Raw genomic sequence first — 15,004 nt, forward strand, 5'->3', positions numbered from 1 at the left:
TTAGCCTGAGAGCTTTCAATTTACGAATTCTTCGTTGACCTTAATGAATATTTTAATTCTTTTTTTCCGGTCGATAGTAGATGGTAATTTTATTTATACAGAGAGCTGCCGGTCTACAATGGAATTTCATTTGCTTTTTAAGCCGGCTAACTAGCGGATGACTCCATGACGGTAGAACATCGTTAACCGCGTGATACCGCACAAATGTATTTAACATGTGCGGCGTAAAGCCTTGTGGAAACCTTTCTTGCTCGAGGGACGAATATACCTGGTAACTGAAGACACAAGCGAGTTTCCGAGCGAGCAGATCCGTGCTGTGGTTTTGTCTGTACACAAATGTCGGTGTGTGTACACATTCGCGCCGTGTATATGTACATGAAAAGATGGAAGGGCTCTCTGTCTCTATAGCTCTTCCTTTCGCTCGTGTCTCCATCACGAAGGTAAGAAGAAGTTAATCCCAGCCCTTTCACGGGGATCGTAACAGTGGCGTTGCACAAAGGGGTGGAATGCACTACGCAAATTGCGTCTTACCTAGAACGTAACGTACAATTACGTTTTGCAAATGGATGGGATATCCTGTCAAAAGTTCCAGTTTATTTTCTTAGGCATATAAATGATAATGATTTTAATGAATAAGTGGAATTAATGAATTTGTCTATAAATGAAGTCTTATTTTATTCAAATTTATGTAGACACATGCATGTCTTAATTTCTTTGACACGCATAAAATAAAATTGTCAATTGGAAACGAAATTAACAATAAAGGAATGTACATATTATTAATTATAAAACTTTGTTTAAACAATTATAAGTGGAAATTAGACTAATAAGAATAAATCAAGTAATAGAAAGAATCCTATTTTCGATTGAATTTAATATTTATATGCAAATATGAATATTATTAAGTACCAACATCCGCTTCGACCGAAAATAAGATTCTTTTTATTGTCGTATATTTAATTTATTTGATTTCAAAATTCATTATAAATACTTGTAGACTGATTTGATGTTTAAACAAATGTAATTTTATTCTTATGTTTGCTTATTTTTTAAATTATTTTTATATCTATTATTTTATGTATTATTATACGTTATATGTGTATTATCTAAATAGCCAATTTGAAAGTCGCCTCTAATTAAACGCATAATCTTACCAGAATGCATGGGATGCACAGCAGCGTAATCTAACCATGCAAATCAGAATTTCGAAAATTCCACACCGCTGGTTAAGATATTGTCGGAATTTTCGCCAGTAAACTCCGGTTGAAATTTTTTTGAATTTCGAGAACGGTGGTCGGTACACAGCCGAGATCAGCCACCTGCTCGTCGGGGATTTGATTTTAATTTTTCCCGGAGCTCACCGAGTCATGCTTTCTTTTTTTTTACTCTCGTTTTTATTCTTCCGCTATTATTTTCGACCAGCTTGCGCGGGAAACAGTAAGCGTGACATCAACGTAAGAGAAGTAGGTAAAAAAGCGAAGAAAAAGACAAGAAAAGAACGTAGGGAAACGGAAAATATCAAGAGAGTTGGAATTTGATGTGCAGGGCGGTGCGACAAGAAAACGACGGGTTGTTATACGCGTACACCCACACACATATTATACACACACGAAGCTGTACACATGGTCCGCATCCACGCATATTTTCCATCCGCGAATCTACATGAGTAACGGTACCGAAATTTTAGGCGGCGTCGCCATAAATTCTGCGAGAGAGCGCGTTCTCGGGAGAATGCGTTCCTCGGGATACAGCACCGTGTATCTCGTTTTTCGTTCGACCCGGCCGCTGATTCGAGCTTCCATCCAGCCGATAGGATATTTGAAATTGAGATGCGGCGTTTCAAAAAACGCTGAGATACTTTACGACGCGCTCTGCACTTTTGTCATTCTTTTCTCGCGATGAGACAGTAATTAGGTACAACAATATCGATTTCGTTGTATCGAAAATTTTTTTTTTTTAAATAAAATAATAGTTTCGTGTATAAAACACTCGTAACGGTTGTCAACTTTATAACCAAATTTTTTGAAGCTTTTATCGATGATTTATTGAAGCCTTAATCTCAAAGTTCAAGAAATAGAGAAGTAATACGCAGGAAAATTTTTCTCTGCGTGCAGTAATGACAAAACTTCCGCGATTATTAAAAATTTATAAGTAATCAATTTTCGCTCACAGAGCACATTGTTTGCATTTATTTCTGTTAATCGCATTGGTTTTGCAATTCGGGATACATTTAAATTAATACATAACAGTAGGTAATGGTCTAATTTAAATATATAATTTAATGCTTTCTAATTTACCGAATTGTGTATAATATAATTATGTAAGATTAATGTACGCTGCATAAGATTAATTACGAAATTGCTTTTACATAATGACAATAGTAATATCGAGGATATAATGTGCTTTAATAATAATATCATTAATAAATAATTTACAGCTTGTAAAAAAATTCGATCGTGACGTATAAATTGAGAAATAAAATTGGTTGAAAGAGCGCGTTCCTTTTCCTACACGATGAGAGTGAAAATTTCATCTGGGAATCGGAATCGATGGAGCGTCATTAATGCAATGACGTAGTCGATTTTTCTCGATGAGAAAAATCGGGTATTCGCTACCTCGGCTCTTCCTCGGCTTTTCCTCCTTCGGCAGGAAAATCCATGCGAGTTAAGAAAGCATTACGCGAATTCCCTCGTGGTAACGATTCGATTGTCATGGAAATTTTATGGGACGAAGATTAATACCTGGAACAGTCGCGTTTAGTCACCGGAATTCAGTGCAGTTTCGCAATTTGCGTTAAATCAATTTTATTATGGCCAAAAATCATTATGTCGCATTTCTGTCGTACATGAATCGCACTTATTTCCCTGCATCTTCCGACGGAATCCTAATCATCGAATGCTCCGCTATCGATTTCATGAACTCTCAAAGAGGAGCGTTTCTGGTGGAACCCAAACGATAAAAGGATCGTCATAAAATTCGAGAGAATCGAGTTGTAAAAAAAATATATAAAGATCGCGGATGATGCATGCGGTGACCCCGAATGTAACTGTAGGTGAAAAAGCCTCGAAAATAATAATGCTTAAACGGCGCTATATCCCGTAACTTTTCGACTCCGGGATTTTCGCGAGCGCGACCGCGACCGTATACAAGAGCAAATACGGTCACACATTTCTGGAAACGAAAACGCACGTATTTATTTTAACATTTCACGCGTCCATTGTTCGCGTTTGAAAAATGTACGGTCTCGCTGTTACGATAAAACGTACGCTTTGCTGGTCTGTTCGGCGCCGTGTTTAAAGTCTCGTAAACAGCGTGAGCTGCTAGTAGTTATGTGAGATGATAAAACAAAAAATGCGGCGCGACCGCAATTTTACCTTTGCGGAAGGAGAAAGAGGGAGGGAGAGAGGGGGAGAGAGAGAGAGAGAGAGAGAGAGAGAGAGACGGGAGAGGGGAAACATTGAAATACAACACAGGAACGTTATGAAATTGTTTATTTTTGACGCTTGTGTTGCAATTCGTCCTGACTGTAATCTTTATAATAAGATAATATCAGCAAAAATGACGATGTTTAAAATGCGAAACAGACATAAATTAGTATAATAAAATAATTGAAATTGCAACATAAAATTCGATATAATTATAAGTTATAAAAGTTCTATTTATTATGATTATATTTATAATATGACGCGTTAAAAAGAATTAATGATTATCCGATAAAATAGGAATTACATTTATGTATCTAATATTTCTAATATTTCTAAACTTATTTTATGTTACATTATTATTATTAATAATGATATGAGTGAGCGTGCGATAATTATATTATAATTTTATATTTTCACATTGCATATCTAACACAGATATATCCGAATTTATATTCCAATTACGATTAATCAGTAGCGATAAATGTAAAAAGAATTATTGAAAATTTCAACCGTGTTGAGATCCATTTAAAGGGCGCGAAGCAAGGTTCTCTAGAACTTCTGATAAATCAGTATCCCGAGCAAGGAGCAAAGACGAATGACTGCTATTCGCAATTGCAGGACGGCGTGAGTCTGCAATTCACGCCGACGGTGGAGGACGAGGGGAAGTTTCTGGTGTGTCGTGCCGAGAATCCGAAGCTGCCGGATGCCAGTATCGAGGACCGATGGAAGCTGAAAGTGCACTGTAAGTACAGATCGAATGATGGTTGATAATATGATGGTGACTCGCGCATTCGCGAAATGGGCTGCGTCACGATACGAATAATGTTCCCGCTGCAACCAGATACGTATACATATATCACTGGACTATACATATAAATGTAGTCAGATACATATATACCGCAAGACTACGAAAAAATATTAATTTCAAAAAATTATTTTATTGATTTCGCGGTATCGAATGTGAATCAATTACGAGCATTCTTGAAAATGATATTTACCACATTTTTTTATATTGACAAATTTCTTTTTTCAAATGTTTATAAAATTTAATCGTCGTCGTTAGAAAAAGAACGAATGATTGCGAGAACCCTTGTATGTTTTCAGTGTATTCCAATAATTGAAAATTGATAATTCGATGCGGGTAAGAATTTTAAGCACCAGTCGGTATAATGATTCTTGCTAATTATCACGCCGGGAGAAAGAACGAATCCGATTATACCGATAAATTCTCTTAAAAGCTGGCACGAAATTTTCTTCATGACAAACACTCGGGTAAACGATTGGAATTCATTCAAACGAATTCGAATAACAAGCTCACGTGGTTGCTTTTAAACAAGAGTGTTTCTCTTTGTTATCCTTATAAAAGACAGTAGTGCTTGTAACGCATATATATATATATATATATATATATATATATATATATATATATATTTGTATATATATATATATATGTATATATATATATCTTTCTTCAATCATTTTCAAAGTGAAGAAATTAAAGAATCGAAAGAAAAGCAGTACGATTTTATAAAAATACATTTGATACCTAAATTAACATCTTTAATGAATTTTATATATCGTTTTAATCCAACTTTGAATATTACGTGTTTATAGAACAACATACATTATAACAATACATATAATACACACATATGCATATTTTTAGGGATATTGTACTAATTTCAGAAATTAAGTGATCAATTGTTTATATTACTTACAATTAGCCATCAGTTAAAGTTTGGCAAATTATTTGTCGCTGTTTTAGCTCAAATGCACACTGCTAAATACATATTTATCCATTGTATACCGATCGTATTATAAAATGGCTATGTAAAGAGATATGTTTCCCGAAAATTGGCTGAATCAACTCCCTATGGGAAAACACTGTCATTTATGATACCGAAATCATGGTAATAATCAGGCAAAAATAAAGTCTGTTAAATTAGCCAACAAATTTAAATATCTATGGGATGGGAGACATGATAACAGGTTCATTATCCATTAAAAAGTTAAATGGGTGTAGTACAAGACTATCAGATAACGTTGAACATCGGGCCGAGCTGTAAACGTTATTAAACGTTAATAAACGTTAAGCGGTATTACAGAACAACATGGTATAATGAACGGTCCAACCGTGATAAAATGTTATAGTGAACCATAAATAATTACCTGATCGTTCTCTTTTGTTTTTGAAACTTGTATGGAAATTAAGATGTAAATTCTAAAATGGAAATTTTGAATAGCAATAAATTTTCTCTCTTCACAAGAATTTAAAATATATATTAAAAATAACGTATTATATAAATATATATAATGTTGAATATTATATATATAAATAAATACTAAATTGGCGAATTGTCAATCATTTAATAATTCATTTCTCTCTTCCCAATTTTATCAATTCTCTATTCAGCTCGAAATCGACATTTCTTTAAGAAAATTAAAGCAATATCGCAAAATAATATTTCTCGGAAAAACAAATTATATAATTTCCAAATAGTTCCGTTTGGTCACACAAGCTTTCGGTTTTCTAATTTATATCCGGAAGTCCGCAGAAAATTACACAGAAGAAAGAGAGAGGGAGGGGGAGGGGGGGAGAGCACTTACACCAAATGTTTCGAAAAGGGTAGGCATTCGCTATCCACTCTGCACGTAACAGCCTCCTTCCTGTTGCTGAGTGCAAATTGGAGCAGCTGAGACTGAACTTTGCACAGTGTAATTGCTTGCGTTGACCACGCGGCGTGGAAGTAAACAGCTGGAAATAACCGTAGTTGATACTTTCGCCGTTATAAGATCGCCGGTACGTGCAGTAGTACGTGGACAGTATCGCTATCGAAACCAATACTAGATGCTCGGACTTGGGAATCGTGCAAACACTATTTTTACACGAAACTGCAAGAAATTCCATTCTGAGAAACAAGTAGAAATCGGTTATAAAAACTGTATCACATAAATATCGTGTATTCTTTTATAGAAGTATAATATTAAAGTCATTTTTCATGTCATATAAAATTTGTCATATAAAATTGATTAAAGTTAAGATTAAATTAATTAAAATAAAAACTATGATGAGAAACTTTGAGTAAATTAGACCAGAAAATTATTCTACAATTTTGATTTAAATTATTTTTTATCACTTAATAATATTTTTTCTTTAGAAATAACAAATTTTTTTCTGGAGATATTGCAAATATATATAACATGGTCATTAAATCTCATGATTTTAATAAAAACTGTCGCGACTTTAATTGAAATGTCGAATTAGTCAATTATTCAAGAAGATTTCATCAAGCAATATCGTCGACAATTACGTTTTCCGAAAGTTAAAGTATATTAGTGAAACGTCGTTTCAGCTCTGGTGATCGTATAGAGAACGTCATCAGGGCGGGCCTTGCTCAAGGGCCCGAAACGATCCTTTGAGCCGCGGCGTAACAATTTGGATTGGTTGTACCGGTTTGAAGTGTCCTTGCGCGAACGTAAAGGGACATTAATTCGATTCCGATAGCTTGCGCGATGCATGGATGCGCTAGTGAGAGTACGCAAAAGTAACACGCTTACTTAGGCGACCGGTTTCGAAATTAAAAGGATAAAATGGAAAAGCCTCACGCCATGTAAAACCTTTGCAACATAGCAGTATAACAAGACTCTTTTCGTTCACAATTTTAAGAGATTTAAATTTTATCCCGCGTCGTGAAAGTATCTTCAAGTCATAAAAGATATATTTATTTTATCTTGCAATATAAAATATGAACATTAAGTTTAGAACTTAAGTGCAATTAATTAAAATCAGTTTACAAATTAATGAACTCAATTCCATTATTCTATTATAGCAAATCATCTCGGGGGAACAGGAAACATTCTATATCAATTAAATTAATTTTAATAACGAATTTGGACGATTTCATTGAAATTAATTATAATAATTATATCGAATTTTAATATACGGTAATATTAATTCTCTCTTGGTTTACTCTCATTTCGAATTTATTTCATAATTATTTTTACACACTCTTTGTCAACTTTTAATAGAGTATTATTATAAAAACTATTGTATTTTTTTCACGTAATCACGATCTTAAATGCAAGATATTTCGTATCTGGCTGGTGCGATAGTACAAGATAATGAAAGTACGAGTTTCTCGTTTCGCGCTCATATGGCTCTCCATAGTTCCACGTGATTCAATATCGCTTTGGCCGCTTCGCCTCCATCTCGAAATTACATAACTATCCAATCCGTTGTGCGTAAACACGCGGATTCGGGAACGTCTGTTCACGCTCGCACCGCGGAGATACGAGAGCTATCGTTATCCGTTTATTTACGGCTGCCCATTCGATCGACCGCACGATGCATCCGATATTATCCTCGCATCCGATGTTATGTGTAGGTATTTGGCATTAGCCCGATGGTTAATCGCCACCGGCGCAGCCGCAAGGAATCCTCGAGGATCCAGCTAACACGCGAGTTGACTCATTGATTTATGGGAGAATATATATTTCTTTCAAATCGCACATAATCAAGCGATCTCGGGCAAAGTATTTCAAAGATCTTTAAGAAAACTAAAAAAAATCGTCTAAGAAAGAGTGAGGGAACTGCGAACACGGAAAAAATAGATTAGTGGCTCAGCAAAGTTATAGCTTGCACGAATTCAACATTTATAGAAAGAAATCATGTCTGTAAGCAATTATCATTGCTAATTTAGCTAAATCTTTGCTACAATGAAAATTGCTAATGTAATATGTTTTCTTTATTACAGCACCAAAAGCACGCGCCATCTTAGCCAGCATGTTTTGTTAAAAATGTTGATCTATATATTAATTTTCATAGAAAGTCATTTTTGCTGTATTATTAAATTTGCTATATTAATTTCTCTACTATTATAACAAATATGATTATTCATATTCATTAATTTTATTAAGCTGTGTTATTTTACTACTTTAACATAGAAAACTGGCTGGCCGTATATTACGCGACTGTAGATTTGCTGAATCAGTGGAGTTTTTAGAGACGCCAACAAATTTTTTTTCCTGTGTTGGAGAAAAATGAAATGAAGGCAACAATTATTTATTTATCAGTTATAAAAATCTTTATTCAAAAGATACTCCAGTTATTTAAAATGCAATAATTATATTTGTATAGTATTATTAATATAAATTACAATTTTAAATCAAAACAAAACTTTTGCCGTTTAGAATTAGTCGCTGCCAGGCAATACCGAATTGATTTTGTTTTTTATTTAAAATCACAATATTAATAATACATATATAATTAATTACTGTAATTTAAAGCAAAGTATCGTTTAAATAAGACTTCTACAGTTGATAAATAATCGTCGGTTTTATTTAACTTTCCTCTTAACCTATTCACAATTCTCTCATTTTTCCAACATCAAAATCCTCGAAACTATATAACAATATTTATTTCAAACGGCTTGTGCATTCTATGGTCACATGTTACAGTGCGGCACTAAATATCAGACTATCACTGACAATGAGAGGTTATCACTCTAATACGCAGTAGTATTCTATTAGATACTGTAATAGTATCATTTATGTTTACCCCATGTTCACAATTTCCCCATTCTCCCCTACTCGTTTTACAATTGAAAAGTTCTGGTTTCAAAAACTTCAAAAGATTTGAAAAGCCAAAGGCATTGGCTTCAGGTTTTAATTTTCTATCTCATTAATTTTATCTCGTTAATGCATATTTGGGATGAAGGATCTTTTGTTCTTCCTTTATACATCAGTTTATCGGGATGACTATTTTGCATACGGAATAGTTTTATTCACGGCGACGTTTTTATAGCCACAAGGAATATTATCGATGCAAACGACGTATACAACTGTCCGACGCAATCGCGTTATTTCCCTTTTGTTTATCTCAGAAACTGACATTTGACAGCAAGCTACACGTGACAGCTACCGTCAAAGAAATCAAAACTCTCGTTACACATCAGTTTTCAATGCTAGAACATATTCCTACATGAACTCACTGTATCTAATATAAAAAAGTCTTTTATAATAATTTCGACAGAACTCTCGATTTAAAAAAAAAGTTTATATTTTAATAAAATTTAAGAAAACTATTATAATGAACGATCTTTGACAAAAAATTACAAGTGTATAAATAGTCTCAAACTACAATCAAATCATCGTATTATATGTGTATAATAATAAGATCTGATTTTATTTATAACAATAAACTAAATGTCGTAATATTTTTTGTGTACGGAAAAAATACCGTGGTTTTTCTGAAGTAACTAAAAATTTAGTTAGATGTACATCTAAAAATAATTTCATTAAATTATCAAATTAATTATGTAAGATGCTCAAGATGCTAGAATGACAAAACTTTTTGCATTATCCATTATGTTTGAGCATTTTACGTAATTATTTGAATGGTCCAATAAAATTATTTTTAGGTCTGTATCTAGTTATAAAATTTTTAGATACTTTAATAACTAAAAAAACTAAATTTCTTTCCTATAATCTTTTGGCATACGCCATATCAATTGATAACAACACTCGTTAAGAGTTGAATGATATATAAATACATACATATGTAACTTAATAATACAGTTTATTCAACAACAAATCCCTGGCGATACGACCAAACTTTCGACCGCGACTTTGCTTATATCATACGACATACTTTTGCGAGAAAACAACGCGATGCGGATTTTTCTATTTATCCCGCTCATAAAATGAGTTTATCTCCGAGAGGATACGAACGCGAAATAAAATTCGTTTTCGTTAGTCGACTCCTCCTCGCGCTTTCGTTATGACTTCACGTTGGCGGCGCATAGAATGTCACGGCGAAATGAAATTTGATTCGATCTCTCGCCTCTCACGTTTATCAAATTTCCCCCCGCTTCATAATTTTAGTCCGACAAGTGGTGAGTAAGTTTCGAGGGTAAATAAACGTCTTAAGTCTGTATTTTAAAACTAAAACGCTAAAAATTTATTCTGAAACACAAAATATATTTCGCTTCTACTACATTAAACGTTAAATATCAACAAATGGAACAGATCACAATTTAATCTTACTAAAAGAGAGATAATGTTTAAATAGGATAAAATTGGAGGAATCACGTCAGATTTCGGTATTCTGTTCAAATTCAATTATTTGGAAGATACAATTGCAACGAAATCGAGATTTGCATGATATTGCTTGCCGTATACTGTAACGACGTACTGAAAACGTGCGAGATCTGGATAACAACTTTGGACAGGTTCCAAATGGCAATCGCCTTATACTTCCGTGCTAATTAAACATCGCGCAGTAACGAATAGCAATTATGATTGGGCTATAAACGCGCCATTCAACGTATACCTGTGAAAAATGCAACGTTACGCATATTACACTACTGGTCTCTCAATAGCTAGTTCGAATATGTATGTATATAAATAAAAGCATTTTATTACATATCGAAATGATTGCAGTGGAATAATTTAAATAGTTCATATAAATAGCGAAACAAATATTTTTTAGTACCTCGTCATAAAGCACCAGAATGCGCGATTAGATAAAAAAATAAATAAAATCGGACTAAAATGAAAGATCACACGAGAGGAAGAAATGTATTCGGAAAAGGTTATCCAAGTAAAATATATTATTTTTAGAGAGACATATATATTTCATCTGGCGACCAATATTGATCGTGGCTTTTAGAAAAAAAAAATACATTTGCTATCGTGTAGACCACAACGTTTAATTTGTAGGATCAAAAAGCATGTGCAACGGCCGCAATTACAATAAAAGCGCAGTTCGCGTCATAGAAACTCAATAATTTAAAACGTTTGCGAAAAACAGTGGTTGAACGAACGCCTATCGTCCTTGATCAACGATATAAAATTACGACAAAGTAAAATCCATTATCTTGTCACAAAGAGCGTGTGGCGAAATTTTTATAAATGCATTTCAACTAGAACTGTCGATATTCGTTTAACGAACGATCGAAAAACTGATCGATTCTCTAAACGACTTTCGGATTATTCATATAATTGAAGTGGCAATTGCATTTTCAGTTATTTCGATTCGTTGACATTTTCTATTTAGTTGAATTTTTTTGCGTTTGATCGTACTCCGCGAATATTGACGTTGTTTTGATGGTCTTTGTCACGATAGTACAAAAAAATAAGGGTAAATAGAAATAAATATGATATTTTTGCAATTTCAAGCTATTTAAAAATCCATTGAACGATCAGCAATGATTTTAATACGAATTCTTTCAGAAATAATGAATGAATCATTCAATTTCCTAAACACAAAAAAAATGTAACATGTGTAAAAAGCTTCTTATTTAAGAAAGCATTTAATAGCAAATAATAAATATAAACTAACAGTATTTAAGAATATTCTCGTCTCTAACAAAATTTTTTGTTTTTTCTAAAGATTAACGGATAACATCGATTCTTATTTTTTAAAGTAACGAATCCGTTATCTGCAACCAGTATTCTTGCTTGTACTAGAATGTGACGTGTAAAAAGTTTGATAGCACCGATACGAATTTTTCAAGTTTAGCATGACTAATGGTATCGATACCCGTAGTTTCTGAACATCGACATTCGTATCCCACGTAACCGCAGGCGAACTCAGGTCGTTCATCGGGAAAATGGGCGGCCATTATTGTAATAAAGCATCCCATAACTGCGCAGTCTATCCTACCTAATGGTACAACGACGAATCTATCAACGTCAGGCTCGAGTCGGCGGCAGTGGTAACGGCGCGTACTTCGTCAGACACAGCCTCGCGCTTGCTCATTCGAATTCGCGTTGTAATGCCGTAATGCACATAATAGGATGCCCCGAAACCCAAATTAATTGAAAGTGAGGCTTTTCGTCGCCTTTAGTCGATCTAGAACACATCCGCGTATCCGTAAATTGATGACAGTAAATGTCACATTGTCTCTCGGTAGAAATTTGAAAACAACTTTTATTTTGTGCCAAATCATATATCAAATCTGACTATAATGTCACACGGAAGGAACGATTTTGCTGAAATATCTAAAAATTTAGCTAATTACAGATTTGAAAATAATTTTATTATGATCCATCAAAATAATAATTATGTAAAATGTTAAGCATTGATAACAATACTGCAAAAAGTTTTGATATTTTAGCAAATAGTTTGAGTGTCTTACATAATTATTTTAATAATTTTAATAATTTTAATTATTTTCAAATCTGTATCCTGTATAACTAAATTTTTAAATACTTCAATAATAAATCTTTCTTTCCATGCTTATTTATATTTTTAAAAGTTAAGAAATATATATACATACCGTATCTGTATAATTTTACTGTAATGAAGAGAACGTGAGATATTTCTTTAAAAAAGTCGGAGTTTTTTAGGCCCTTTACGCTGATCGATTGACTAATATCTCACGGGTAAGATCTCGTGAGGGATCATCGGGGACCAAAGAGGGATGGTTTGCCCACCTGTGGCTGGCCACAAACTGTCCGTTGCTCGAGCACGAGCTCAATGTTAAGCTTTTTGTATATCCCCGTCTCCATCTAATCGAAGAATTTAATAACTCGTGTCGCGTGCGGGAATTTCAAGCGCGATAATTCCACAATCTTGATCTAGTGCTCGTTGTGAGAGCTAGTAGGTAGAATTTAGAATACTCCTGTTACTCCCGGAAGGAGTGAGTGTAGGTAATGATTTACTCGAACGTCAATTGATCGGCGACGACGCGTGAAAATAAATCTACCGTGATATTAGCCCTGTCTGATATATTCATTCTCAACTTATCCTAATTAATCTACAGTAATAATGAAGGGAACTTTAACTGAGAAATTCAAAGTTCATCGGTTTACGAGATTCGAACTTTTTGTACTTATTATATCTCATTAAAAAGTTTGCGTTTATTTTTGAATTATCGTAAATTGAAACATGCAATAATAACATTAATTAATTTTGATATTTTTACATATATTATATATATTACAAGTAAAGAAAACATTTATAATAAGTGGAATATAGAAAGATTCGATACATTGTAGTCTCACATTGTTAAATCTGTAATATTAAATTATATTCAATTTAAGTGACTTTTTAATCATTTTTGTAAGTCAGTAATTCTACTCAATATATCCTTAATTTAATTAAAACAATGGAGTTAAACAATTTAATTCAAGAAAATATACTAACGAGACTTAAATTTAATTTATTATTTACTTAGTTCTGTATACTTAATTTCAAAGTAAACAATGTTAATATTATTTATTTTGCAACTAGCAGAAATGGATTAATTTCCATTTTGACACACATGAAAGTTAAAAACAATAAAATTTTATTTTGAGTTGCCATTGCTTTTTTTACATATAACGTTGCAGAGTATCTGTTATAATAGATATTGATTTTATTATAATTTCAAATGTATTTTAAAAATAAAAAATTTTTAAGATGTATTCTCTGAATTTCTTGGAGTGAAATCTCACTTTTAAAAAGTTAAAATACTGCCACTATTGAAAAAGAGTGAAAAATTGCACTATTGAATAAGAGTAGCAGATTTTCACTCTTTTTTTTTGGAGTGAGATTCATTTCAAAGGAAAGAAATCTCACTTCTTTTTTTTAGAAAAATTTGTACTCTTGAATAAGACTGATATATTTTCATTCTTTTTTTTTTTTAAATGAGATTTCACACTCTTGGAATGAATCTCCAAAAATATAAAATCTCATTTCAAAAAAAAAGAGTGAAAATCTGCGATTCAAGAATGCAAATTTTTCACTCTTTTTCAATAATGACAATGTTTTAAAATAGACTGTTTTAGAAATAGATTTCACTTTAAAAATCAGAGAGTAAATTCCATAATATGCCGTCGTTATTAGATCGGTATTAAATCGTGTTATGAAGTTGTGTTTAAATATACCTAGAATAAAAAGGGATACTTTCCGATACAAAGGTACTTTAGGTCAACATTTTACTGACGACGCGCGGAACAAGCTTTCGAAATTACAATTTAAATCACAGTGAGGATTGCCGCGGTCAGACAGTGAGTTTATGACGAAACGGAAGGAAGCAGGATGCAGGGTGCACTCAGTGCGCGGTGGAGAAAACGGAAGGAAGGAGGTCGACGGCATCGTCCGTGTCACGTGGTTAACGATCTGTTCGGTCGCACGAGGACGAGAATCGTCGTCCGGGACGGAATGCGGGGGCATAGCGCGTGTTCATTTACCGGAAAGCTATTTCCCGCCCGTCCATTACCGGACGGTCCGGGCCGCATGGTACGTTCGTGCGACCGCACGGACGGAATATCCGCAATTGCAGCCGAGCACGCGTGCTTTCTATATAAATGAACGTTACTTTAAATGAAGCCACGTGGCTTACTTGCCATCATTATCTCGAATGAATCGTCTGAAATGAAAGAGAAATTGCTCCTGTAAACAGTATGAGAATGGTCACCACGAATGTCAAGTGCCTACACCATTAAATTCATAATGTCAATTAACATTTTGAGTAGGAGCAATGGTAACTTATATACTCTAAATAACATTGGTGTGGGTATAACATCATGTGATGACTATACTTATAATCTGGATTTAATATCATGGATTTTAAATTCACGCTATTGCTATA

At 33.5% G+C, this 15,004-nt stretch overlaps 1 protein-coding gene and 1 long non-coding RNA gene across 3 annotated transcripts in view; one reads left to right on the forward strand and one right to left on the reverse strand.

Moving 5' to 3' along the window:
• The window catches only part of LOC105144851 (nephrin), a 275,992-nt gene that overhangs the window by 186,002 nt on the left and 74,986 nt on the right, over window positions 1-15,004 (forward strand). For both annotated transcript variants that reach the window (XM_087415783.1, XM_011054062.2), the window contains one exon: window positions 4,044-4,167. In XM_087415783.1, the coding sequence (XP_087271909.1) occupies window positions 4,044-4,167 (124 nt within the window). The remainder of the gene's footprint in view (window positions 1-4,043; window positions 4,168-15,004) is intronic.
• The window catches only part of LOC105144849 (uncharacterized), a 114,557-nt gene that overhangs the window by 17,725 nt on the left and 81,828 nt on the right, over window positions 1-15,004 (reverse strand). The gene's annotated exons all lie outside the window — the stretch shown is intronic.

This window comes from Acromyrmex echinatior, chromosome 18, assembly GCF_024713525.1.
Source record: "Acromyrmex echinatior isolate Ae372 chromosome 18, ASM2471352v2, whole genome shotgun sequence".
Taxonomy (NCBI): domain Eukaryota; kingdom Metazoa; phylum Arthropoda; class Insecta; order Hymenoptera; family Formicidae; genus Acromyrmex; species Acromyrmex echinatior.